Source organism: Merops nubicus, unplaced genomic scaffold (genome assembly GCF_000691845.1).
Source record: "Merops nubicus isolate BGI_N331 unplaced genomic scaffold, ASM69184v1 Scaffold33258, whole genome shotgun sequence".
Taxonomy (NCBI): domain Eukaryota; kingdom Metazoa; phylum Chordata; class Aves; order Coraciiformes; family Meropidae; genus Merops; species Merops nubicus.
The window spans coordinates 23421-47670 of record NW_008628251.1 but is presented as its reverse complement, the minus strand read 5'-3'; the positions used below and the strand labels follow the sequence as shown (position 1 = coordinate 47670).

General features: G+C 40.4%; 1 protein-coding gene across 1 annotated transcript in view; it reads right to left on the bottom strand.

Moving 5' to 3' along the window:
* Positions 1-7: 7 nt before the first annotated feature.
* DIDO1 (death inducer-obliterator 1) overlaps positions 8-24250 on the bottom strand; it is a gene marked incomplete at both ends in the record, with an annotated part of 36412 nt that continues 12169 nt past the window's right edge. The window contains 10 exons of the mRNA XM_008946606.1: positions 8-247; positions 7236-7431; positions 8066-8155; positions 9148-9301; positions 10125-10668; positions 10789-10924; positions 11204-11311; positions 11569-11685; positions 12388-12547; positions 13104-13551. Coding sequence (XP_008944854.1) covers positions 8-247; positions 7236-7431; positions 8066-8155; positions 9148-9301; positions 10125-10668; positions 10789-10924; positions 11204-11311; positions 11569-11685; positions 12388-12547; positions 13104-13551 — 2193 coding nt within the window. The remainder of the gene's footprint in view (positions 248-7235; positions 7432-8065; positions 8156-9147; positions 9302-10124; positions 10669-10788; positions 10925-11203; positions 11312-11568; positions 11686-12387; positions 12548-13103; positions 13552-24250) is intronic.

The following is a 24250-nucleotide window of genomic DNA, read 5'->3' as shown; positions in this document are numbered from 1 at the left end:
GGGGGAGAGCCGGGCGGGGTGGTGCTTAGGGTTGAGTCTCCTGAATAAAGCGTGTACTTGGGAGTTTTCTTCTCTTGCAGAGCAGCCTGTGAGCCTCTGGAGAACAGCGAGGTTTCCGCTTCCTCGTGGGCTTGAATTCTGCTGCGCTTTTCCTCCATCTTCTCTGGTTCAAGGCCGCTGGCAGGACGTTTCCCTTTCTGACAGATAACCAAGCCCAGAATCAAATTTGGCCGAGAAGATTCCAGACCTGCAAGGGAACACAAACACTGTAGATGTAAAAAAGCTCTTTTTAAATTGTGCTTTCAGCAGAAACTTACTATTTTGTATAGCTGTAGCTACAAAAGCTATAAAGGTAACTGTTTTTCCAAGTTGCATTAGATGGCCTATTGGCAATTTTCATTAGGCCATAACCACATGAATCTGTATTTCTTTAATTTTTATATAAATTGGTATATAATAAGGAAATGTTTTAATTCCTTCCTTGATATTTTTAATAAAAGATTGCAACAGGTATGATTACTAAACAGTGTCTCTGCAAATGTTCAAAACAAACAAAAGGGGTTTGTTACATCGTTTTTGTTGCTGTTCAACCACCTCTCCCTCTCCCCCTGAAAAAATTATATTTACTTCTAAATATTTTGCAAATACATTGTATACACAGAGATACTGAAAAAAGCGAGAAAACCTGGGCTAAACTTTGTAACTATATTTGTTATCATCTGTGCTAAAAGCCTACATTGACATTTATACCAGTCTATAAATATTTTGTCTATCTTCAAGTTCAACAAAACCCCAGTGATTGCTAAAATGATAACCTCAGACTGTTTGAAAACATTATGAAAGCTTTTAACCCACTCTGTGTCTGTTTTTTTTTCCAGCTAGACATTATTTTAAGACCTGACAGGAGCAGGGAAGCTGGTAACAAAGCAAAGCAGCAAAGGAGAGCTGGAGCAGCCAGGAGTTTAGCAGGTGGGAGAAGGGGACTCGGGGTGTGTGTGCTTTTATGGCCATAAATCTGTTGTTTGGGTAAGAACCTGGTACACAAGAGGGCAATGGGACAGGAAACCCTCTGCTGCAGGGTTCACTTGGGTGCTGTCAGCGTTTCTATAAGCAAAACCCACTGTGAGCAGAATTACTCCTCTGTGAAAGATTCACACCTGAGTCCTTGGAGAAGTATATCCAAAAATGATAGGAAAGTTTCTAACAGGAAAAATGCAGAAGTCTGTAGGTCTGTTTCCTGTTATGGAATTTCTGTCTTTTACATGCACAGCTCCCACTGGCACTTGTGGAAGATACACATATCCAAAGTGAATAAACCCTTTTACATAAAGTCAGTGGCAAATGCAGAAAATCTGTATAAAGAAAGGCTTTTTAACTTCTGGATTCAATGACTTTTAGAAGGTCCTCAATTTGAGGACTGCTGTCTTTGCCATATATGCCATTAGTTATTATTTCCAGCTGGGAAACAGTAAAACAGAAACAGAGAACAATCTGTGAAGTAACAGGTAATATTTATGGTGGTTAAATGGTAAGGCAAGGACTCTGCCCTATGTTGCTCCTTCTAGTCATGATCCTGTAAGTAAGAGTTCTATATATACATACATACATACCTATACATACATATAGGTATATGTGTGTGTCTGTATTCCCCTTTCTTATTAAACCAAAGCAACTGCTCATTAAGGTACAATTTTTGAATATCTAATTATTAACACTGAAAACTTTTTGATACCAACAAAAAAAACCCCAGCCCCACAGCTGCAGAAGTATTCCACTGGCAGATCACACTCACAGATATATTACTTTGCTGGAACAACTGAATTCAAAGTTTTAAGGGGATTCTTAAATTTATCATCCAATGAGAAAATGACACTGGGTGTTTTCCTAAATACATGGCTGGTTTGTCTGAAACTTACTATTTCTCTTCAATACTTGCTGTGTATTTCATTAAGCAGTAACTTTTTTTTTTACAAAATGTTCCTCTAAATCACTGACAATTCTGCCTCTTACACTTAAACCTTTTTTCCATAGAAACCTTATTTTCCAAATAATTAATTACAGATAATAAGACAGACAATAATTTTTCAGATAAATAAATTAACTTCCAAGTTTGATGAGAACTCTTGACAACTGAGGGGAAAAAAACTCTGCTAAAATTCTGTGTTCGTCTGATTGTAACTGACAATAGTATAGTGAAGCTGTTTAAATCACTTAAGAAACCAGCAAAGTCTGGCTACAACCTAGAAATAGTAATTTTTAAAAAATCAGACAAAATTATAAGGAAAATTTGAGGTCAATCTGAAGTATTTGCCTTGAGATTTTCTATCAAGAATGGCTCTCTCATTATAACTCTATTGAGAAACAAGAATAATTAAATTTGAGGGCAAGTTTTTGGGAGAGAGTTATTCTGTAAAATGCATTCTGGCTCCAAAACAGCATTTATATCATTTCACAGCTCAGTGGTCAAGATTTACATAGTTCTGTCTTTAAGAGTGCATATGCTATTATAAATAATAACTTTTTCACATTGTAGTACATATTTCCTATTTGTATGTCTAAAATTCAGTGCCAAAAAGGTCTTTTCTTCCTCCAGATACAAGATTTCTGTGTTACCAAATGTTGCCAATTTTTACCTTCTTTCATATTTAGGAAAAAAAAAAAATATAAAAATTACAACTACATGGAGAAAATGAATAAATAATTCAGAAAGAAAGTTAATAATTAAGGCAGTACATGCAGAAAAATTCACTCCTTCAGAAGGGTAGTGATGCTGAGGTGTACCATGGAAGTAGGCAGGGCAGGAATTAAACAATTATGTCCATTAAATCCAAGGTTATTCAAAGAGGATCACGTAAATACTTGACTTATCCAATACTCATTTGCATCCACAGCCTAAAAGCAATTCTAGCAGTTTTGTTCACAATAATTCACTACCTTAAATGAAATGCTATTCAGAACAAGGCATAGTTGAAAATTAAGACAACCTCACTGGAAAAAAAAGATATTCACTATTTACAGCCAGAACAGACTCAGTTAGAAATGGTTCACTGTGTGTGAATTTGCTTTCTGTTTTTTCTTTATCAGTATAATGACCCTACATCTGGTCAGTGCTGACCGGTGCAGAGTATCTCTCAAACTGCTGTTCATCCAAAAACTCCAGAGGGCATTTGCTGTTCTCCTCTGGGTAATGTTTTGGTTATCTACCATGTAGAGACTTGTGATTTATGCAATTAGTCACAATGAATCTCAAACACTGAGTAATTGAAATAAACAGGCTTCAAAAATCTATCAGACAGGCTATCTAATAAACATCAACTACTGAAAAATCTGTTTTGAATCCCTGTAAAAACAGAGATCAAGTCACTAATGAAAAGAGGGTGACATTTTAATACGCTTTCAAGACAATTAATTGCAGTAGTAAATTAATAACAGTAGGTATAATTTAATCTGTTTAGAGTTTAGTCATCACAGAACAAATCCATTCATATTTCACATTTTGATACTGAAATTTTACACAACTATTAGAAGTTATACCCAACCCAGCTTCTACATTCACTCAGTTCAAAGGGATCAAATACTAAATGCTTCTTCTGAATGCAAACATACAGCTCGACCACCATTTCAATATCCATAAATAGATTAAGTGCCTAATTTTAGGTAATAATGAGAACACTGGCTGTGGTCTCCAACTATTGCTCAGTGACTGCCACAAACAAGCACTGTCAAAGTGCTGCAAGCTGTGCCAGCAGAGTCAGCAGCACAGAGTGCTAAATTATTTATAAAATAGTTATTATCCTATTATGTATTTGAAGTCCACATGCAGGTTTTATGGAGTTACATCCTGTAAATAAAGCCATTAATCCAGGAGATATACTAAATATTAGTATTGGATTAAGATTTGTTTTTCTTACTCTTAAATATATTCTTTTGTTCCATCAGCTTTACTAGATTTATGCATATAATGGCCCCATCTTTCCCTGGTAAGGAGCTACCTGTTAAGCCAGTTTTAAACTAGAGACTCTTTAATACAGGATACTCTTTAAATTATCAACCCCGTTTGAATATTTGTCCCAATTAATCATGACGACTCACAGCTACCACCTTTAATTCAGGGACACAGGTCACCTCCAGCACTGGAACACTGCTGCACTTGGGGCTTCACCTGCCAGCTGGAATTGGCTGCCCCAGCAGATGAGGTTCACAGTGGGATGTTCTTCCTCTCTGTTGCTTTTTGTACTGAGATGAAGACACCCAGCTCCATTCAGAGTGCAGGTAAATTTTGGTTCTGTTTGTTGCAGTTTTTCAGAGTTTTAAACAGGGTGAGGAGATTTCATGCCTTCATACTTTAAGAAAAACCACACTTCCTATTTTAAACTACCAAAAGAGATATATCAACAACTGGGGAATTCTTTGCTGATATATGGCTGTTTTATTAAAATTAATTTATTTTAACTTTCTAAGATACTTGTTACATCCCCACGTTGACACTAAATCCCTCAATAAATCACTTTCTATTGGCAGTTAAGTCTGACTGCACTATTTTCTACAAAGTGCTTTGTGACCTACAGATCAAAGTGCTCATGAGCATTCAGTGTGTATGTGACAGACAAGGAAATTCACAACCAGCAAACCAGTGCTAAAAGAGAATGCAGAGGAGCCCACCGGGAAGCAGTGTCTGAGATTAACGATGCACAGATATGGATAACCTATTTTCCTCTGGGTTTAAACCACCCATGTCAAAGCTTTTTGTAGATCTTCTAGGTGCTAGTGCAGGTGAGAAGTCCTCAGCTGTGTCCCAAATCCAGTCCATCAGAAAAGGGGGGAAATTCTTAACCCTTAATCCGTGTGTACCTGATGGAGCCGGTCGATACAGCCGAACACCTAACTGGGACTCCTGGAGTGGCAGGGTGGTTCCATCCTCTCCCTCCTCCCCCCTCCAACCCTCAGCTAGCTAAAGCATAATGCCTTTAGAGTCCTCACCACGTGCTATCTGAAGGTACACAATTAAATTTAAGGAGACAATGACCACATTCTGTAAAATCTTTTTATTGATGGTGAAGGAAGGAAAACACAGTAAATTCCATCAGAAGTCATTAAGAAGTGTGGATTACAGGTCTTTTGTGCTCTGGTTTTAATACATACACAAAAACAGAAAGACAGCTTACCTGAGTTTTCTTTTTTTTACCTCCTATACTGGATTCTGGTTTTAAAATATGAACACAGCTTAGCACCACTATGAGAAATAGGCTGCTACAGAGGCTTCCAAGACATTCTGATGGCTGATGTCTAAGCAGGTCTTTTATGAATCTTTTATACATCATGTGGCCTTTCTGCCTTTGGAATTTTGCTTCTATTACTATCCTTTAATTCACTTTGCCCACAAAAAAGTATTTCAGTTTGAAAACCTGACTTATAAAATTTGCCTCTACGAGCAACACTTGCCATGAGACCTCTCTTTCTTCTGACCAGCTCCCTCCAGCTTGGAAAAACCTTTGCTCTTTAAACTCAGCACAACCAGGCTGACATTATGAATTTCTGTACTATTACTCAGTAGAGTTTGTCTACATTTGCCAGCCTCCAGTCCAAGATAAGAGCTTCATTTGAAAGGAAATGAATGTGAAAAGGAAAGCTGGTATTTCCACAGGAATGCAAGTAGCCAACATTTAGGTAAGGGCTCAAGTAATGTACTAGCCCAGCAAAAGACTGCAGACATTTACAGCTGATTCAATGGCCAGGCCTGTTCTTGTGTGCCTGGAAAGGAGGGTGTTTGTTCTGTCCTGGCTGGAAAAACCAGTCCACCAGTTAAGACCCTTTTGCCTACATCCCTGCCACGTGTTCTGCACTTAGTGTTTTTGTTTCTTGGCTATGAAACAGGACTAAATTTTCCTGCTTTTCAAGAATTCAGTAAATTAAAGTCTATAAAGTGCTGAGATTCAATAATTATATTGCTATAATTTAGACAGCAACAAATATTACTGCCTTTTTAGCTATAGCCTGAAATTAACGACCTAAACCCAAGGACTGGTAAGCCAGACTTTTGAGTGTGATGAAAAAAATCTTGTCTGAGGATGCAGAGCAAGTGCCCTTTGCAATCTCACACAGGAAGAAGAGCACTTTACTATGATGTACAATTTGTTGTTGGAGTCGTGTGCTGCTAACGCGTGAAAACCTGGCCCAGACACTGTCTCTCTGAGAATGCTTTATTGAATTGAGTCCTACACTTGCATGTGGGGAGCAGAGCACAGTCAGCTTCTCAAAGGTCAGCTCCTTGCAGGTTTGCCCTTTTCACACCTACCGTTAAATATTTTGCAGACCATTGTTATGCCAATGAAGTCTTGCCTTCACTGTAACCTGCAGTTCTTCAGCTTCTCAATCTGCTACTTTCACATAAAACCTCAGTTATCTGGGAGCTGAACATGTGTACCTCCTCCATCCTCCGATGAAGACGACTTCAAATGTTGCCACAGAAGGTGTTTCAGAGCTGAATTCCTTCTCCATTCTTCTGTCACCATGTTCCATGCACACACACGGAGCAAACTCAAAGCCAAACATTACTACTGATAATTTTATCTAAAAATACAAGAACCTGCCTATACCAACTACTGTCTGTCACCTCTTAGCCATAAGGAATGTGGGTCCCCTTCCTCCATAACAAAGCCATGTTCAGAAGTCCGTGATCTGGACAGAGTTTGCACCAGTAAGGACAAAAGCCTTCCAACAGCTTGTGTACCACATTGCACGTGCAGATCAATACTGGGCATGAGACAGTGACCATGGGGTGACACCACTGTAAATATTACCTGTGTCTTCATAGATTTCCTCAGTCCTCCGTGGGCTGTTTCCTGCTTGATTTAAGTGACGGTGAATGGCTCATAGGGGCATAGTTTTGTAGATTTATGGGTTGCTGTAGTTAGGGTGGGGGGTTTTTTGTTGTTTTTTTTTGCATTTAGGGGTTTTGTTATCCCAATATAGAGGCTGTTTCACATACTGTATTTTACCAGTAAACTCATCCTCCTAATAGCACTTAAGCATCTTGTTGGAAGCCTACATAAATTTCAGACAATTTTATCCTGAACAGAGCTGGATTTCCAATTTTCCCTATTTGCATACTGTAAAATCAATTTTATATTAAAAAATTTAATAATTCTTACACTAAACATTCAACAATTACTTGTCTCAGATTTTTTTGTTTTGTGATTTTACCTAGCATTTAACCTCCCCTGTTTTGTGCTTACCTGGTCCCTCAAAGGGCAAGAGTTTGGAAGGAATTGGGTCCTTAGTACTCAGGGGAATCAGGTAGAGATCCTTGATATGTCTGTTGGTATTAGCTACAACACCAAAACGACCACGACTGCTAAAATAAGAGTAGAGAGAGATATAGGCGACTTCTTCTTCTTCTGTAGCAGGATGGAAACGAATCAAACACAGTTCCTGTAATACAAAAGCAAAGTGGAAAAATTCAACCTGCAACATACCAGCAAATAAAATGGTGAAGGAAAAATTCCAGGTGTAAAAATACAACGGACATTTCTCACTCCAAATAGGTTTTTAAGGCAACACTCTAGTTTTAAGAAACTACTGTTGTTCAATTTGTAATAAAACAGGTTTGTCATTTTCAGAAATACAAATGACTTGTGTATCTTACATCAAACAAAGCATCTTGAGGCTCAAGTTAGTATGAAAGAGATGGAAAATTTAGTTCCAATTTTATATCTGTATATTTGGCATAATTTTTCCATTTCTGAAGTGGTTTTAATAGCCAAATCTATTACATACATTAAATGGTAAGTTCCTTTTCTTTAAAATTTTAGTTTCAATCTTCAATACTGAATAGATTATGTATGTTCAATTATTAAAAATTATAGTATGAAGATCTAACTACTTTGCAGGGGAGAGATCTGCAGCTCAATAAACATGTTTCTTCAACAGAAATAAGTGGTGTTGGTAGCTTTCCAGGTGTTACCTACATCAGGATTTGCCGCTTACTAATTTAGATTATAAAAAGTTCTTAATTTATATTGCTGTATTTTTCTTCTAGGATTTGCAAAGGATTTGAAGTCAATACCTTAGAAAGTGAAGATTTGAGTTTGCCAACATAATCCCAGACTGTCTTCGGTAAGATCCTCCCACCAATGTGAATTGTATCTGGTAAATCCTAGACAAGAAGCATTACATGGCAGTATAAGAAAAACCAGAAGAGACTAATGTTTAAAAGCAGTGCAGGTTGCCCCATTCCAGCAGCCTAGTGAATAATCCACTATTCTATTTTAGCATTTAGTCATTCTTTTCTAACTTGAGATTGGCTATTTCTAGATTTCAAGGTGTTACCAATCGGCTAAGAGGATGGATGGAACAGAACAGGGCACTCCCAAACAAGGAGAGCAGCAAACCATCACATTTTGCTTTCCATGTGCCCATTACTGGCTTTGGTTTTTTATAGGGAAGCTGAAATACAGATTTTTCTCCACACTTTCAGTTCCTCAGGAAATGCTCCACTCATGAGTGCAAATGGAATGAATTCTAGTGAGCTTCCTGTCATGAGGAAATGAAACTCATTTTAGCAATAGCAATACCAAAATGAACCACCAGCCCTACTAATAAAAGTCCTAAAACACTTATTTGTGTTTGAAACTTCCCAAGAGTCACATAAAATGCACTTCAGAGAAAAACAGAGAGAAAAAGAGAAAGCTTATTGGTTTTAGTGCAAATCTTTGTCATGTCTCTTTGTTTGAATGTACACCCTCCCAGAGCAGTATCATCCAACTGGTTTTGTTTGAAAAATCAGTAAAAAGGATGTTGTTTTTTTCATAAATGACCAGAATTTTGACAAGATCACATCAGTGAACATCTACTTTGAAACAGGAGCTCTAAAACTTCAAACAAATGAAGCTGGAATAAAGCTCTTATCCCATGTTGGATATTAGTGTATGTATGAACATATTTAAAGACACGAGAATTCTTCACAAAATCGTGAGGAATTTTTGAAAGGCTTTTTAAACATTTTTGAGCTACTTTTCCTATTAGAGGGATCCCATTTACTACTGCTAGAGTTCTAATCTAACAGTCCATATACAGTGACCCCAGACTTTCTAGCAACAGGAACTGCAGTACAGATTTATTGCAACACACAAACATGTCTGTGCTAACCTCACTAAGATAATCAAAGCACCCGGAGACAGGATAAGCTTTAGTGACAAATTTGGCCACGCTCTGCATGTTAATAAATCCTTTCCAAATGGTGTTGAGACGAGAGAGGAAGAGGGAGGTGTCGCTGTCCTGAGGCGAGCGTGGCTCTGCAACACTGCAAAACAAATCCAAAGCAAAGGTTACAGGGTACAAATGAGAGTGATCTCTTCTTTTTCACTTTTCTTCCTTCCTCCTATTGATCAAATACTTTGTTTTAAACCAATAACAGAATTTTCATGACAGGCTTTGTTCATGTTTTTCATGAATTTTGTATTAGCAAAAAAAAGGAGGAGTAACAGAATAAACTTGTAACTGCATAGAGGCAAAAAGATGCCCAAAGACACGACGTTTGCAAAATTCAGTTGATCCTGACTCTATAACAAACTAATCTGAGTTATGTATTTCCAACTAATTTAGTCAACAATATGCATCCAAGTTTCTCAAGAATTTGCTATTTAAAAAAACCCTTTTAACTGCAGTTGTATAAGGATCTACTTTGCAATGTTTGTTTTTACTATTGTATGTAGCCAAAATAGGAAAGAAATCCACTTCTAACTGATCAATTGATTAATTTTCATTCATATTCATAAATTCAGACCTAAGATTATTTTAATATAGGATGAGTATCTGGAAATGCCTTTAAACCATCTCTCACATACACTCACTTTCTACATATTAATGCCCATGCAGACTTCTAAGTCTGCATAATACCTTCAAGTTTTACTTCTGAAACACTTCGTAGGTTCTGTGCTGTCCACATACACTGATGCTCTGAAAATTTTACCAACTACAGCAGGTAAATTAAAAGCCTGAATCAGGCTACCTGAACTTTCAAGTTGAACATGAGTTGGGATAGGGGAATGGGACATGGACCCAGGGGACTTGGAGATCACCACAGAAGAGGTTTGGCAGCTTGGCTTATTGCTAAGTATACTCACTTGACATTGGGTGAGTGATGGACCAGGTATCTGGGATCTGGAGAGGCCGATGGCTTTGTCAGTATTGATTTGGGGACTGTCATAACCGGTCTTGAAGTCTCCTGTTTTGTTTCCACTGCTGAGTTTCTGTCACCTTCAGGACCAAGACGCATGGCTGACGTCGCAGTGCCAGAGGAACTGCTCATTGCTGTCCTAGGGTCTCTGCCAGAAACTGTCACGGTCGTGACAACTGCCGCAGCACAAGCAGCAGGAAAAGCAGAAGCTTCTTCAGGTACAGAAGAATCTGTATTGTTATAGCCTTGGCTCATAGGAGCATAAGTTCTTTCTACAACTGACGGAGAGGCTGTTTCTGCTACAGGTCCAGCTTCAGTTTCCATGGCGTTTTCAGAGTCGGCCTCTTTGGCAGGCTCTGCTGTTGGGGTTGCTGCAGAACTTTCATACTTTGGCTGAACTTCTGCTTTTGATTTTGACTCCACCTTCTTAGCAGGAGCCACTGACTTTGTCTTCTTAGTTGGTGGTTCATCATCGGATGCTGAAATCTGACCTAAAATTTCAAGAGCTTTTGATTACTACATAACAATGAAAAAGTTTGGAGAAAAACAAATAAACAACACTCTTAACGAAACAATTCTTTTACTTTGCACAAAGTCAGCACTGCAGATACCTGTACAGATTTTGCAGTTCAGGTCAAAAAGATGGGCTCGATGTTGACTCGTTGTATCCTTCAACATACTGCTAAAAACATCTACAGAAGGAGAACTGTTTAAATTCGGTGCTGTTCGGGCTGACTCCTGCTGCTCCTAAAAGTGAATAAACACAAAAGATATTCCAGTTGAGCATTAATTTCAACCATAAAAAAATAGTTTGGAAACTGTTACTGAACGTTCATTCTTTTAAAAGAAAAAATATTAAAAGCCTTGGTTAAAGTATATAAAAAATATATATTCTCAAATATTATCTGTCCTCACGTCGTTCTAGGATGTTCTGAAGTAGAGAGATAATGTTCAGAAATAAAAGATGTCTCTGTAAATTGACAGCAAAGGTTGAAAAACACACATCATTTTATGGGCAATACTTACATCAGAATCAGACACTGGTGGGGAATCTTCCATGTTTACAGCTGGCACATGTTCCCGTTTTACAGCAGTTTTCTTGATTTCGTGAGATTTGCTTCTGGACTCTATCATCTGAAAGGAATAAAACCATTTTGGTAAAAAGTCCACGTATTTATTTCATATTTTCATATATAATCTTACATATAGTTTTTATTATGTATTTGATTTTGTTATCATTTGGCTGGTGGTAAAGAAAGTACGTTGAAGTTGAACATTATTAGTATTTAGTTAGGAAGAAAATGATGCATTACCTAATACAGATGGGTAAGGGTTGGCAAACTTGCTCGTAATTCATAGCTAGGTACATAGGGGAAGATGATGCCACTTACTGCTTTAGCTGGTTTCTCCTTCCATACAGACAGTTCTTTAGATAAAAGTTCTTCTGGTTTCATTCTTACTAGCTTTGCCAGTGAGATTTCCTCACGAAGGACACGGTGAAAAAGTCCCTGAAAACAGAACAGACTTGGTTGCCATGCTGAAGAGAATCTGCTCAGGTAACTAACAAGATTTGCAGTGCTTAACAGGCAAAACCTGCTCCAGTTTCTTAATTCTCTCTTAAAAACACCAGGTACTTAGAAGCAAATTTGGAAAGGTGCAGCAAGCAGAAAATAACGATGAAGTAAACACAAAGTAGGATTTTTCCTTATTATCATCAATAACTATTAACTATCAATATAACTGAAGAGGAATGTCAGAGGCTGAACAGCCACTCCCCTGTTTCATATCTACTGTAGAAATTTTAAAAAAAAGAAGTTTCAAGTGTTCTCTAGTGATTTTTCTCTTCTGCACCAGCACCCACATTTTTCTTTTAAAGCTTAAATATGATCACGTCCATGGGCAGTGTCCAACACATACTACACAATGTCACAAGAGAATAATAAAGTCTGTATTTATTTTCAGAAAGCCATTCTGTAAATAAATATTTCACACCAAATACCCAAGCTTAATAAATAAACATGAGCAACTAAAGTAGACTTGGAACTCCTAATTGGATGAGTTTTTTTTTTTACAGATATGAATGGCTTTATAATAATCTTTTGTAGCATAATTCACAGTCTTTGTCTTGAAAAGTCTTAATGTTGAGAGTATAATTTGACGTAACAATAAAATTCAAAAGTATAAGTTTACTGTTGAAGGAAATGCCAAACCTGGTTTTTGGGGTCCTTGAGATTGAACATGATGCTACGGTATTTACTCTTGTATCTGTTGTCCGTAACTTGGAACAAATTAAACATCTCTTTTTCAATATTGAGTGCTATTTTCCCTACTTCACTCTCTGTCATGACCAGATCATCGCTATCATTGACTCTGTTAAAAACAAAAAGGGTACGTGCATTTATGTTAAGCATGAATCTTCATGAATTCACAGTTAAATTTCAGCGCTAACCTAGGCTCCCCCTCACCCATCAAGGGCTAAAGACTCCTTTAAATGAGGGTCTGTCCTTGTTTATGTTGGCAGGAGAGGGAATCTCCACTTCAGTAAGCCTTTAACCTCTCCCCATATTTCCTGTACTGTCTTTCCCCACATCTCCAAACACTACCATCACCAGGTTTTAAAACTTCACAGCACCTGCAGTATAAAAGCTCCTGCACTGCAATGTCATTTTTCAACTGTAATTGCCTCAATAGAAATAGAATAGTGAGGTTTCTTTTTTTATTATAAAGGCTTTTTCACATGCACATTTATATCAGGATTTTTAATTTAAAAAATATATATAAACCTGCAATGCCAATTATGCTTGTAGTAATTTTTAGTATAAATTCAATCTCTCAATTCCCTTATCAAGACAAACAGAACTCTGCAGGCTAAACACTGACTTCTAGTCGTGGCTTCCTATAGAAAATAAGTGCTTTGAATTCCCACCTCTTCCATAAAATTTCTTTTAGGGACCGTCGGATATTTTGTCGAATCTGTGAGTTGGGCTGTGACTGGACAGGGCTGGCTGCTTTTGCTTGACTACTTCCAGATGCAGTAGAACCAGAAGACAGTGAAGGCTTTTTGAGTCCTCCACCCAAACTGGAAGATGGAGCTGTTTTTTTGGAAACTGATGAGCCATGAGAAAGAGATGCAGGTTTGGAAGGAACGCTGCCCTGTGAAGGCCAAGGCTTCTTGGGAATGACACCTTTGAAACTTGCAGCAGAAGTTTTAAGTGGTTGCTTAGTTAGGGATGTGTTAGAGAAGGATGGGGACTTCTTTGAAGGAAGATTTTTAGTGAGAGAAGACGTCTGTTTCTCCATTACAGATGTAGCAGCTTTCTTTGATGCTGATGCAGACTCTGCTCTGTCTTCGTTCCTTTTCTCTTCCCTTTGAGCTGTTAAAATAAAGAAGATGATACAATATTAATGGCCTAACTTTGTAACTTGTTATTCATGAAGACCAGGTACCAATCTCTAAAGAAAATGGCATTTTCAGAGAATAATTATCAAGCAGGAAATTGAAGCCATTTACTTCCACTAGCCTTTTAAAAGTAATTTTAAAGAACATGAAGAAGTTGACAAAGTCTTTTGAAAAATCTGTCTTTGGTCTTTCAGAGTACTTTGTCTCAGTGGCCAAATACCGAGTTTAAAGCCACTTTGGCTCTAAATGTTGAAAATTGTATTTAAAAATCTACTCGAAAAATGGGGGGGGAAAAAAAAAGGCACCACCTTCAAAGATTCCCGAGAGATTCCCGAGTAGGATTTCATGGTTCCATTTCAAAAACACTCAACATTTTCTCAAATTAAGAAAAAAAAAAAAAAAAGGTAATACAACCCACATTTTACATTTACACCAAAAAAATTCTCGTAGCATCTTACAGAAAGTTTATTACAGAGCCTGACGTGATGGTAGAGTCTATGAGTTTGAAACTTCATTAATATTACCTTTCGTATTATTTAAGTTTAATAAACCCTTTCACCCAGATTGTTTATTTTAAAGAGCAAGCAAAGACAGAGAAATTATATAGAACAGAAGTTGCTTAAAAAATTTAAATACATAATCCACTTGGTTGCTAGCATGAACATCATACTGATGATGTTGCCATAAACTATTATTAGATCTTCCTGTTCAGTTCCCAGCTAAATTCTAGATTTACAGATAATTAAACATTCATATTACTAATCAGACTGCAGCCATCTCATTATCACCATTCTCAAACTGGGCCCTTCACAGTATTCACTTTCCATTTAAATATATTTTTCTAATCTTAACAGAATAATTGATGTGCATCATACACAAGAAAATTAACAGAGTGTAAGCAAAGGCTCCAGTTTTCACACATGCTGAAGTTGCACAGGACTTTAAAACTGAGCATTTCTCCCCAGTCCACCTTCTGGCACACCTTTCGCCACCCAACAGAGCAAAAAAAGCCAAAACCAAAAGGACACACCCACAGCAACCAGCAAAGAAACCATTTACGAGACACTGAGGCTACCGCGGGTTGACATGAGCACATTTATCCCAACAGCTCCAGCAGGGAAGGATTCTTTGGGAAATGACCAAAAACCAACTCCTAAGCCAAGTTTCTTTCCAAAAAGCCTTTTTTCTCACAAATCTGTAGATAACCACTGAGCAGTTAACCAGCCAAATTTTAACCTGATGTTTTTAGCTGGTAAAGGTTTGTAGATTAATCGGCTCAGCAGCCTTAGCTGCAAAATACAGGACACTTCCTGGGAAAAGGCCAGGAATTTAACTTTTGGTAAGTTCATCAAGTAGCAAATGGTCCCTCTTCATGTTCCAGGTCTGCTATAAGGAGAGCAGAAATTACTAGGAAGGGGCCAAATTGTCCAGTGTATCTGTTCTGAGGTGGACTTGGAGATCAAGCTCTCCTGGGAAGTCTGCCTCATGAAATGCCACAGATCAGCACAAGCTTCCCATGCAGACAGCCCTCAAACCAGGAGAGATTTGGAAAGCTTAAGAGATGTCACGATACCCCTCACTCTGGGGGGAAAGGTCCTCAAAACCCTTCTCCACTCTTGGAGTTCAGGATGTCAGCAGATGCTTCTAACCCCAGTTTCTTTAAATGAGCTCTTCCCATCGGCAGTTCCACCATAAACAAGAAACTGGTGGTTAAAATAAACCAAGGACCTACACTGGACTTGAACTTTCAGAGGGCTAAGTAAAAGGGTGTGCTGTGAACGTCTGCTGGAACGCAAGGAGAGGCAGTCAGAAGATCCAGGAACCATTTATCCTGATTTTTTTTCCCCTCAAACTATTTTATAAGTAGACAACTTGAGGAATTTTTCTGAGATTTAACTATTTGAAGTGTAAAATCAAACCATCTGTCATAATACATTAACCCATTTCAAAGAATGTGAAGATTTTGCTATAAAACAGATTATTACTCTCACACTATTCCCATAATTTTTCCTAAAGATTGGTCTTGGCTCCTGTCAGACTGAGCAAGGGAGACCTTCTGTGTGACCCACAATGTTGCTCCTCATGAACCCAGCCTCCCTACCCCACTACCACTCGAGTTGTCAGGAGGGCTTTGGGAAGCCCAGCAGGGAGGAAGGCGTTCAGGAACTATTGCTGATGGCTTTTATTTGATCAAATTCAGCACCCAGAGCTTAAGAGAGGTGAAAAGTCAACCTAATTTAAGAGTTCCGAGTAAAGAGAAGGCAAATATCCAAAGTGTGCACCCTGATAACGCTGCACGAATTACTCTCCTTCCATTCCCTTTTTCCTGGTTTATTGTCTCTTCTGCACAGAACTGTAACTTTTTGGGCAGGCAGGACAGAAGGCACAGCTCAGGTTTCAAAATCATGACAGGAAAATTCACTCATTTAGTTCTTTTGGTTTACAGCAGAGGCACAAAAAGTGAAATTTAGAATTTGTATTTAATCCACTACACGCTATCTTTTTAAATGATTGGTTCAAATTAACAAGAGCTACATTGATAAAACTAAAAACAGCACAGCCAAGATGTTTTGTGCCAATCAGATGTTGTGTATACAAGAACTATATCCACGCTGGAAACCTTCCTACGTTACAAACAGCTACACCACAGCAAAGGGCAGGTACCTGTCAAATAACCCAGTGCAAAGGCAGAGTGAAGCCCCCGGAGCTGAAGGGCAGCAGAAGCAGCATCCAAGACAGATGCAGAAGCATCCTTTATTCTGCAAGTTTACATCATGACTATTTAGAAAGGTTTCCAGAGTAAGGCACATATCCTGGGCTTTTATAGCCAACAGAAAACGTACAAGTTATTTCACCAGCTTTGTGAAGGTCTGTTTCAAACCACAATGCACTTTATACCAATTACAACTGTCTACCTGCCAGTACTTGTTGACTAGAGGAACAGTTGGTACAGATTTTGTGTGTACTAATTCAGACACACATAGGTGCTTCAGAACATCTACCAGCTACTTTTTCAAATTAAGGACATCACTGTTTGAAGGAGACTGTCAAATTGTGTGCATGTTTTTACAGAGAATTGAGACTACTTAAACCCTACACATGCAAATAACCTCTGACAGCTGTAGATGAACCTAGTTAAAAAAAAAAAACAAACCCAAACATTTTGACTGTGAGAAACCAGAATTTCTGTCCTATCAAGTTTTGGGTTTCAGTGAGAAGATTCACGTGGTGCTGCGTAGTTCAGCTGAACCAACTCACTGTGTCATCACATGAGTCTCGGATCCAACGCACAGGAGCAGGCAGCTGAGGGAGGAAGGAGCTGCCTCTTCTGCTGGCAGCTCGCTCTTCGAGTGACTTAGTGGCCAGACGAGCCCAGCTCAGAGCTACGCTGTCTTCTGCTCGGTATGAAACTACAGCAAGTGTACATTTGGAAGAGTTAAGAGAAGCATGGACTCTTTTGCAAAGCAGCATGCCAGCAGAGGTGGGGCTGAACTTCTGAACAGATGCCACAGTTGCTCAGCAAACTGAGAGGACATAAAATGGAACAGGTATTCTCAGAGACCACAAGTTTCACATCACTTGGCCTTGCAGTCCACCAACAACTTGATGAGAAGACGCAGTCAATGCCCACTATACACACTGGCCACTATGTTTTATACTGTGATGTTTTGGGTCCTTTTCATCAGTAGCTCCAGTGTATCTACAATAAATGCTCTTAAACATAATTAAAATACAGGGATGGAGACAAGGACTGACCATTAACTTATCCAGCCTAACAGAGGAACAGGGAGTTTCACCAGATTTGTGCCAACATAAGGCATTTAGTGGCTCCTGTGTTTGAACACACAGAGGTACTTCCCTTGGCTTCACGTCAGAAAAGGGCTGAAAACAAACCAGAACATTCCCGTTTTCCCCATTTTGTCCCGTGAGCCACTTCTTAGGACAGCAACAGGATCTTGCTGCCTGAAGAGAGGCACGGGCTGAAACGACTGAGAGGTGCCGGTGGAGCTCCCGAGTCAGCTCATTTCCCGAGGGAAATCCAATGAATCCTCAGGCAGAAAGAAGTGCATTCCTTGCAAGGCCTAACAAACAGCATTCCTATGGCATGTTCCCTGCAGGCGTAGCTGTAATATCTCCCACTAGATGCCAACAGATGCAGAGGCCTCCCCGAGGAAGTTCCCCAGGAGGCCAATCCCAGTGTTACACCATATGCAGCCAAGACCAGAACTCCTGCAGGCGGCGGCGGCCAGAACTGCCAGTTATCTGCTGCTACCAGGGGCCTGCTGCAAGCCTGGAGGTCACACAGCCTTCACTGTTGTACCTCTCAGTGCTGACGTTTCAGGGCTGTAACGTGCTTTTTGAGACCAAATTTAAGAATGATTTCCACAGTGTAGCACTGTTTACTTTTGTGTGAAGGATGTTCAAGTTACGCTCCTATCACAACGTGGTGTTTTACACCACCAGCACAGAAATCACCCAAAGCAAACCTCACTTCTCTGAGCTCTTAAAGAGATTTCTGTGTTGCATTCAAGCCTGTGCTGGTTCTTCCTCCTTTCTCTCTACACCAACTCCTTCTTTGGAAGAGTAGAATTAGAAAACCAAAAATGCACCCCCACCACAAATTTGCAGTTCAAAAATACACCCTCACCACTCCTAGCTTCTATTTAAATTGTCTCATTTGTGATGGGTTATTTTGCTGGACACATTTATCTAATTTTCCTAACTTTTAAATATCTGAATAAATTATTACTTGAGATATTGCTTCTTACTTTTGTTTGTAGTTTTAAAATTATTCAAATCATACTTTAAAGATCTTCAATCTCTTGCTCTAATTGCCGCCAAGTTTTAAACAATGCTGTAGAAAAACCACAGGCAGCTATACTTCAAGAGTGTTTTGTAAGGAGCCTGTAAGGCTCAGATATTCTTCCCTGAAAGGTTTTTGCACCAAAAAACCATCCCAACTACTACTACAGAACACTAAGAACACTGCAGTGAAAAACCATCTTGCAGCCACATGAGCTGGTTGTTTTATAGTACTAACTATGAGGAGTTTCCCCACCGAATCAGAAATTTGGCAAAGGCTGCTCATGCACCACAACTATTGCCTCTGGTGCCTTAATATTGTCTCAATGTGTCCTTGTGTTCTCCATCTACACCAAGCCCACTTCCCTCCCTCCCAGGATGAAGTTCCCCATGGCAGTGTGTGGGGAGCACGAGCTGGTGGCCATGTCATCTTGTTCAGCTTGTGTGGACCTTCCCACAGCAGGAGGAGTGGCACAAGGGAGCAGGACGTTGACAGCCCACCATTGGGCCTTCCCAAGCCCACAGCGTGCAGGCTGCTGAAGCACCTCTGGGTTCCACAGACACTTTTCACGCTCCCGTCACTAAAATAAAGTTTTAGGGGAAGACAAACAACCTGCAACAAACTCTCAAACATATGCAGAGCATACAAGTGTGTGTGGCACCAACAGTAAGGAAGCTGGTTCACATTTTTCTGTAACCAAATCAAGTTCTGTAAATTCCCCAGAGTCCTGCAGCTCCTCCTCGCTCGGGTGTGGGTCCCCGCCAGCCGCATGCTCCCCGGGCCCATGGCTATGGAAGGGGAGGCAGCCTGTGCTGGTGGATGTCCTGGCAGGGAGGGGCCGGCTCTTGGCTCAGGAAAGATGAGATCTCACCCCCATGTGCCAGCATCGGAGCATTTCAGAACTGCATTTTCCCCTCTGTAACACTGTTGAAGGAGACGACGGGCGGCATGTCTCAGAGTTACACTAGTGATGTCCCAACAGCTTCCCTTCGGCCTCGCCAAGTCCAGAACAGACTTGTCCAGCTTTCTGCAGGACTCGTGATAATAACAATAACCTAACAGGGCAGAATTTGCACTCGCTCCCCACCCCAATGCAGTGGCCAACACCAAGCTGTAATCCACGGATTCTTCCGCAGCGAAACCTTTCGGTGCATTATCCGACCTAGCGCACTGACAGAACGCGGGCGAGCCGCTGCTTCAGCTGCCAGACACCCTACAAGGGGAAGTTACTTACCAGCCGCGAGGTTCCTCACGAGCAGCCTTTGCACGGTCACACTGCTGGGGTGTGTGCCTGACACTTCCGAGCCTCAGCAACTCGTCGCGGAGCCAATCCTGGCGGGTGCCACTGAAGCACCCTCTGGTGGCACCGAGCACTCAGTGCCCAGGGCTGGGAAGGTGAGCTGTGCTTTGCGGCCGCTTCGCTTCTGTGGCTGCTCAGCTGCTGCTCTCCCGAAACCTGCTTTTGCTGGACTGGTTGTCATTGCCCTCAAAGATAGCTCAGCGTTAGTTCTAAATACTCCGCAAGTGTTGAACGCTTCTTAAGGAGGTTTCCGTGTTAGTTTTCACTGTTAATTCCTTATGGAACAAAGTGTTTGCTTCCACTTCAAGACCAAATCAAACTTTATTTTCCAACACTAGTGTTTCTGAGGTGTGCCCCCTGCCCTGCTGCTTTTCCTCTAAAGCCTCCATCCACTCTGATCCGCACCACAATGAGAAGCTCCTAATTAAGCTGCCCGAATGCTAAGTCTCTACAGAGAGACACACAAAGAAAGTCAACCTGCCTTTACAGTTAATTACTTTAGGACCATTTCTGTGCTGGTGCTGTAGCTATGCTCATGCAAAGCTTTGTTTGTTTTCATCCACATGAAATCACAGTGATTTATCTGGTCCTTGTTAGCCACTGCATGTTCACAACTACACCACTCCAGAGAAAGAGAGGCACTACCTGCTGAAATCAAAAAAAATATAAAGGGCTCCTTATTTTCCAGAGTGTTCATGGATTGGTATCATCACTCCTTGCAGGGACAGGCCATCTTCAGGTTCCAAGTTCAGTACAGACCAGACCCAGCAAATCATCAGCACTGAGATCAGCAGCAAAACTTGATTCCAAAGTGCAAAGGATCACCGCAAAACCCCCTTTTATTTGGGGACTAGCAGAGAAAAATTTTTTTCCCTGCCTATGCAGTCAAGTGATCAAGTTCAAAGAACTGTCATATTAGTAAAAGAAAGCAAAACAGCAGTGGAGGGTGGTGAGGTGTTTTTAATCAAGCTTTCATCACTTTCAGTGTTGATGACAAGAGATAAGCCACCCTGACATTCAAAGTGCATCCATAAGTGGTGGCTGTTTCTGCCCCCCAGCCCTTCCCCTCAGCAATGGTTCCTTATCCTGAGGCTGGCAGGAGTGCTGGCTGCCAGCCCGGTGCCCTGCGGGTGCTACGTGCTCCAAAGGCACAAGAGGCCACGTACCAGCAGCAGGCACCAGCCTTCCTAACTTAAGAGACCCCCAAAACTCTTCATGCGGCCGACAGCCGGGGACAGATGTCACATACCTTGTAGAGCAGAGGAGGGGAGCTCCAGCAGTTCACAGGCAGCAGATGGTAATTGCTCCCCAGGGATCCCACTGCTCCTTTTAAGTGGCTGGGTCCCAGGGGACGCTGGCTTCAGCAGCCACTGCTGGTCTGCCCCTCCACAGCCAGGGTCCAGCCCCTGTGCCAGCCTCGGGATGCCACTTCAGCACGGGAGCTGCCTTACGCCAGCCACTCCTGTACTAGACCTTTCCAAAGCCAGAAGATCTCCAACACGAGTTTCTCAGAAGTTCTGGCAGACTCAGCTTAGGTATTCTGATCGTTATTTGGTCTGTCAGCAGCCTTTCTAAAAACTCCTCTAGCTGAAGGGTTATGGTTACAGCTACACCTACACATCCAGCAGCCATGTGTCCCAGAAAATGGCCAGTTATGTATTTTTTATTCCCCTGGCACTACTCAATACTTACTGCCTCTTGGCATGTTGCAGAGTACAGCATTAAGCAAAGACACTGTAGCTGTGAAGGAGTTAATTCAGATGCCAGGAGCAGTTTAGTTGTGACAGTGTGGGCCTTGGCACAGACTAGTTACTCCTACAGGGAAGCACTCATGCCAAAACAAAGGCATCAAGGTTAACCACAATCAGCCCTTGCAGACAAATATATTAATGACTTAAGAAGAGCTCCTCAGTTTAAGGTAAAGGGGTTTTTAATAGTTAAGCTAGAGCAACAACAGCATATCCATGTACCCTGCACTCAATTGAAGAGTCACAATCTAAGCTGGTACAATCTTGCCTGCAGAGCAGCATTAAACCAGCACCAGGCTGTGTGCAGACAAGGCCTTAGCTTCTCCTTTCACAGCAGCACTTACAGCTTCCTACATCACTTTTACCTCCAGAGTCATAATTCCTCTGTCTTGAGTGTACCACATTTTACCCCTGCTCTCTTTATAGTGGTACATTTTTTCTTTCCTGCCTTCATACTGTTATTACAGAAAAAAAAGACACAATACATACATTGTGTATGCTCCAATCTGAGCAGCTGGGTGTGTGCATCACATTTGCTGATGATGAGCTCCCAGTATAGCTGTATTCCCTTTACAACACCCCCCTAATTCTGAGAGGTGTGTAGGAGCAAAGCAGTGCCAGGGCACTTTGCATCTGGGATCTTTACACAAGCAAACACTATTCACTTGAGTCCTGGGTGTTGAAAGTCTGGCTGCAGAATAAAGAAAACTGAGAGGGGACCCGAAAAGGACATTTGTATGAGCAGAGGCAGGGCTCCCCAAACCTGGCCTCCCACTTCCAGGAGGTGGCAGCATTACCCCGGCTCTTCATAACCCACCACCCTGAAGCAGGAGAGGTCCCCCACAGAGGGTGCTCTCCTCTGACTGAAACACTGCCCAAGTCCCACTCACCAACTCCTGTCCAATGCAAGTACCAAGTTAAGATACTGCAATAGGTAGCTAGGAACTCCTGCTATGGATCTCTCTGCAGTTCAGTGAACAGAAGCTTCGTGCCTTGGTGTGACAGACAAGAGCTTTTTACTCAAAGTTCTACCATGAGAACAATACCAAGAAACATTTAATGTTTCTTTTTTGCCCATTAAACCCTCCTAACTCTCCTGTGCTGTTACTGTTATCAATAAATGCAGCTAAGATGTTTAAACAGCTCTAGCCTGAGCTGAGTAAATTACTCATTCATGTCATTAAGTCTACTAAGGTAAATCAGCTGAATTTCAAAGATTTGAAGTATTAATAAAGTACTTAGTATCATTATGGCTAGGTAGTTTAAAAGCTGAGATACTGCAAACATCTGTCTTCTTCCCCTCCTTTTGGAAAACTAATTTTCTATTTTAAAACTGCTGATACATTTACTGCTGATTCCTATTTGGCAATTAATGGCTAAATTATATTACAAAGTCTCAAGTTTTGTGCTATAAAGCAGAAAACCTGAATTCAGGTGCCTCAGGCATACACAGACACCACTGACAAGCCTCTGCACTGGCAAACCCCACGTGTGAAGTACTCCTCCACCCCCTTTTCACAGGGCAACGCTGAATGGGAGAGACAAATATTGTCACAAATGCAGTATGTGGTACTAATTAGTGTAAAACTAAGTATAAAAGCCATCAGCAGAGTCAAATGAGCAGTGGATGCAAACTGCTCTCATGGTTCCTTCTCAAAAAAAAAAAAAAGGTGTTTATATTATGCTCCTTAAAGTTTGTCCTCCTCCAGTACAATTAAAAATGCTTCCTACTACTTTAAGATGCATGTTACCCTGCTAACAAACCATTTCAGCAGTCATTTTCAGTGGTGCTTCCCCACAAACACCTAGAAGTTCTTATTAGGTAACTCAAAGGCTGGTTTGCTTTTGGTATTAATTTCACATTCCCTTTGATATGACCTCAATATTGATAATTAACACTAGGCTCACATGACAAATTCAGGATTTCTATCACAGCTTGGATCTCTGAACAGCAACATTCATAAATCTCAACAATCCATATGCTTGTATCAATGTGGAAGCTAGAATGACTTCTGAAATTCGATGTAAGAGTTGATACTAACTGCATATAGATACCAGAGTACCTAATGAAATTAAAAGTAATGCTTCTGAAGGGGAATGTAACAATTTCTTCTTACATGTGTAGTTCAAATGCTGCCGGCAAGTTTGGAAGTACTTATACTTAATATTTACTTATCAAAGCAAGTTCAAGGTATTTCCCACTCTAGTTATTAAGTGAATAGGATTATTTTCACTAGGAACATCAAAATTTTAGACAGTGTCATTAATCAGGGTCCAGATTTTGGTGTACAGTCACTTCCAAGTACAGCCCTAAATCATACTCAAAAAAAAAAAGCTGCAGAAGAAAAATTAGGAAGTGAAGAAACATGAACTGATAGGGTAGCAAAGAAATCACTGCTCTAGAGAACTGTATATCACTAGCACCAAATATCCTTTTCTTAAATGTAGAACAGGCTGGGAGGAGAAAAGGGGCTCAGTGGCAGGATTTAGATGCAAATATACTACATGCCTCTATCACCCTACTGTTAAAGTGGCTCAACTGTCTTCTTCCTGCTACTTAATGAAAGTACTGTCATATGTAAAAACAAAATCTTGTCTCTGACAATTAAACATACAAAGTAAATCCATCTCTGAAATATGGTAACCTGACTGATGGAAGGAGTATTAGAGAGTAATTCTGCTAATCAAGTTAAGTTTCCTTAATTCCTAAAGGGCCTCATGCACTGAAGTCACAGAGGATTTGCAGAACGTGGCTGGAAGCTGTGGGAGAACGTGGGTGGCATGCTGAGATACTCTATATGGAAGAATCCCGTCCTCTGCC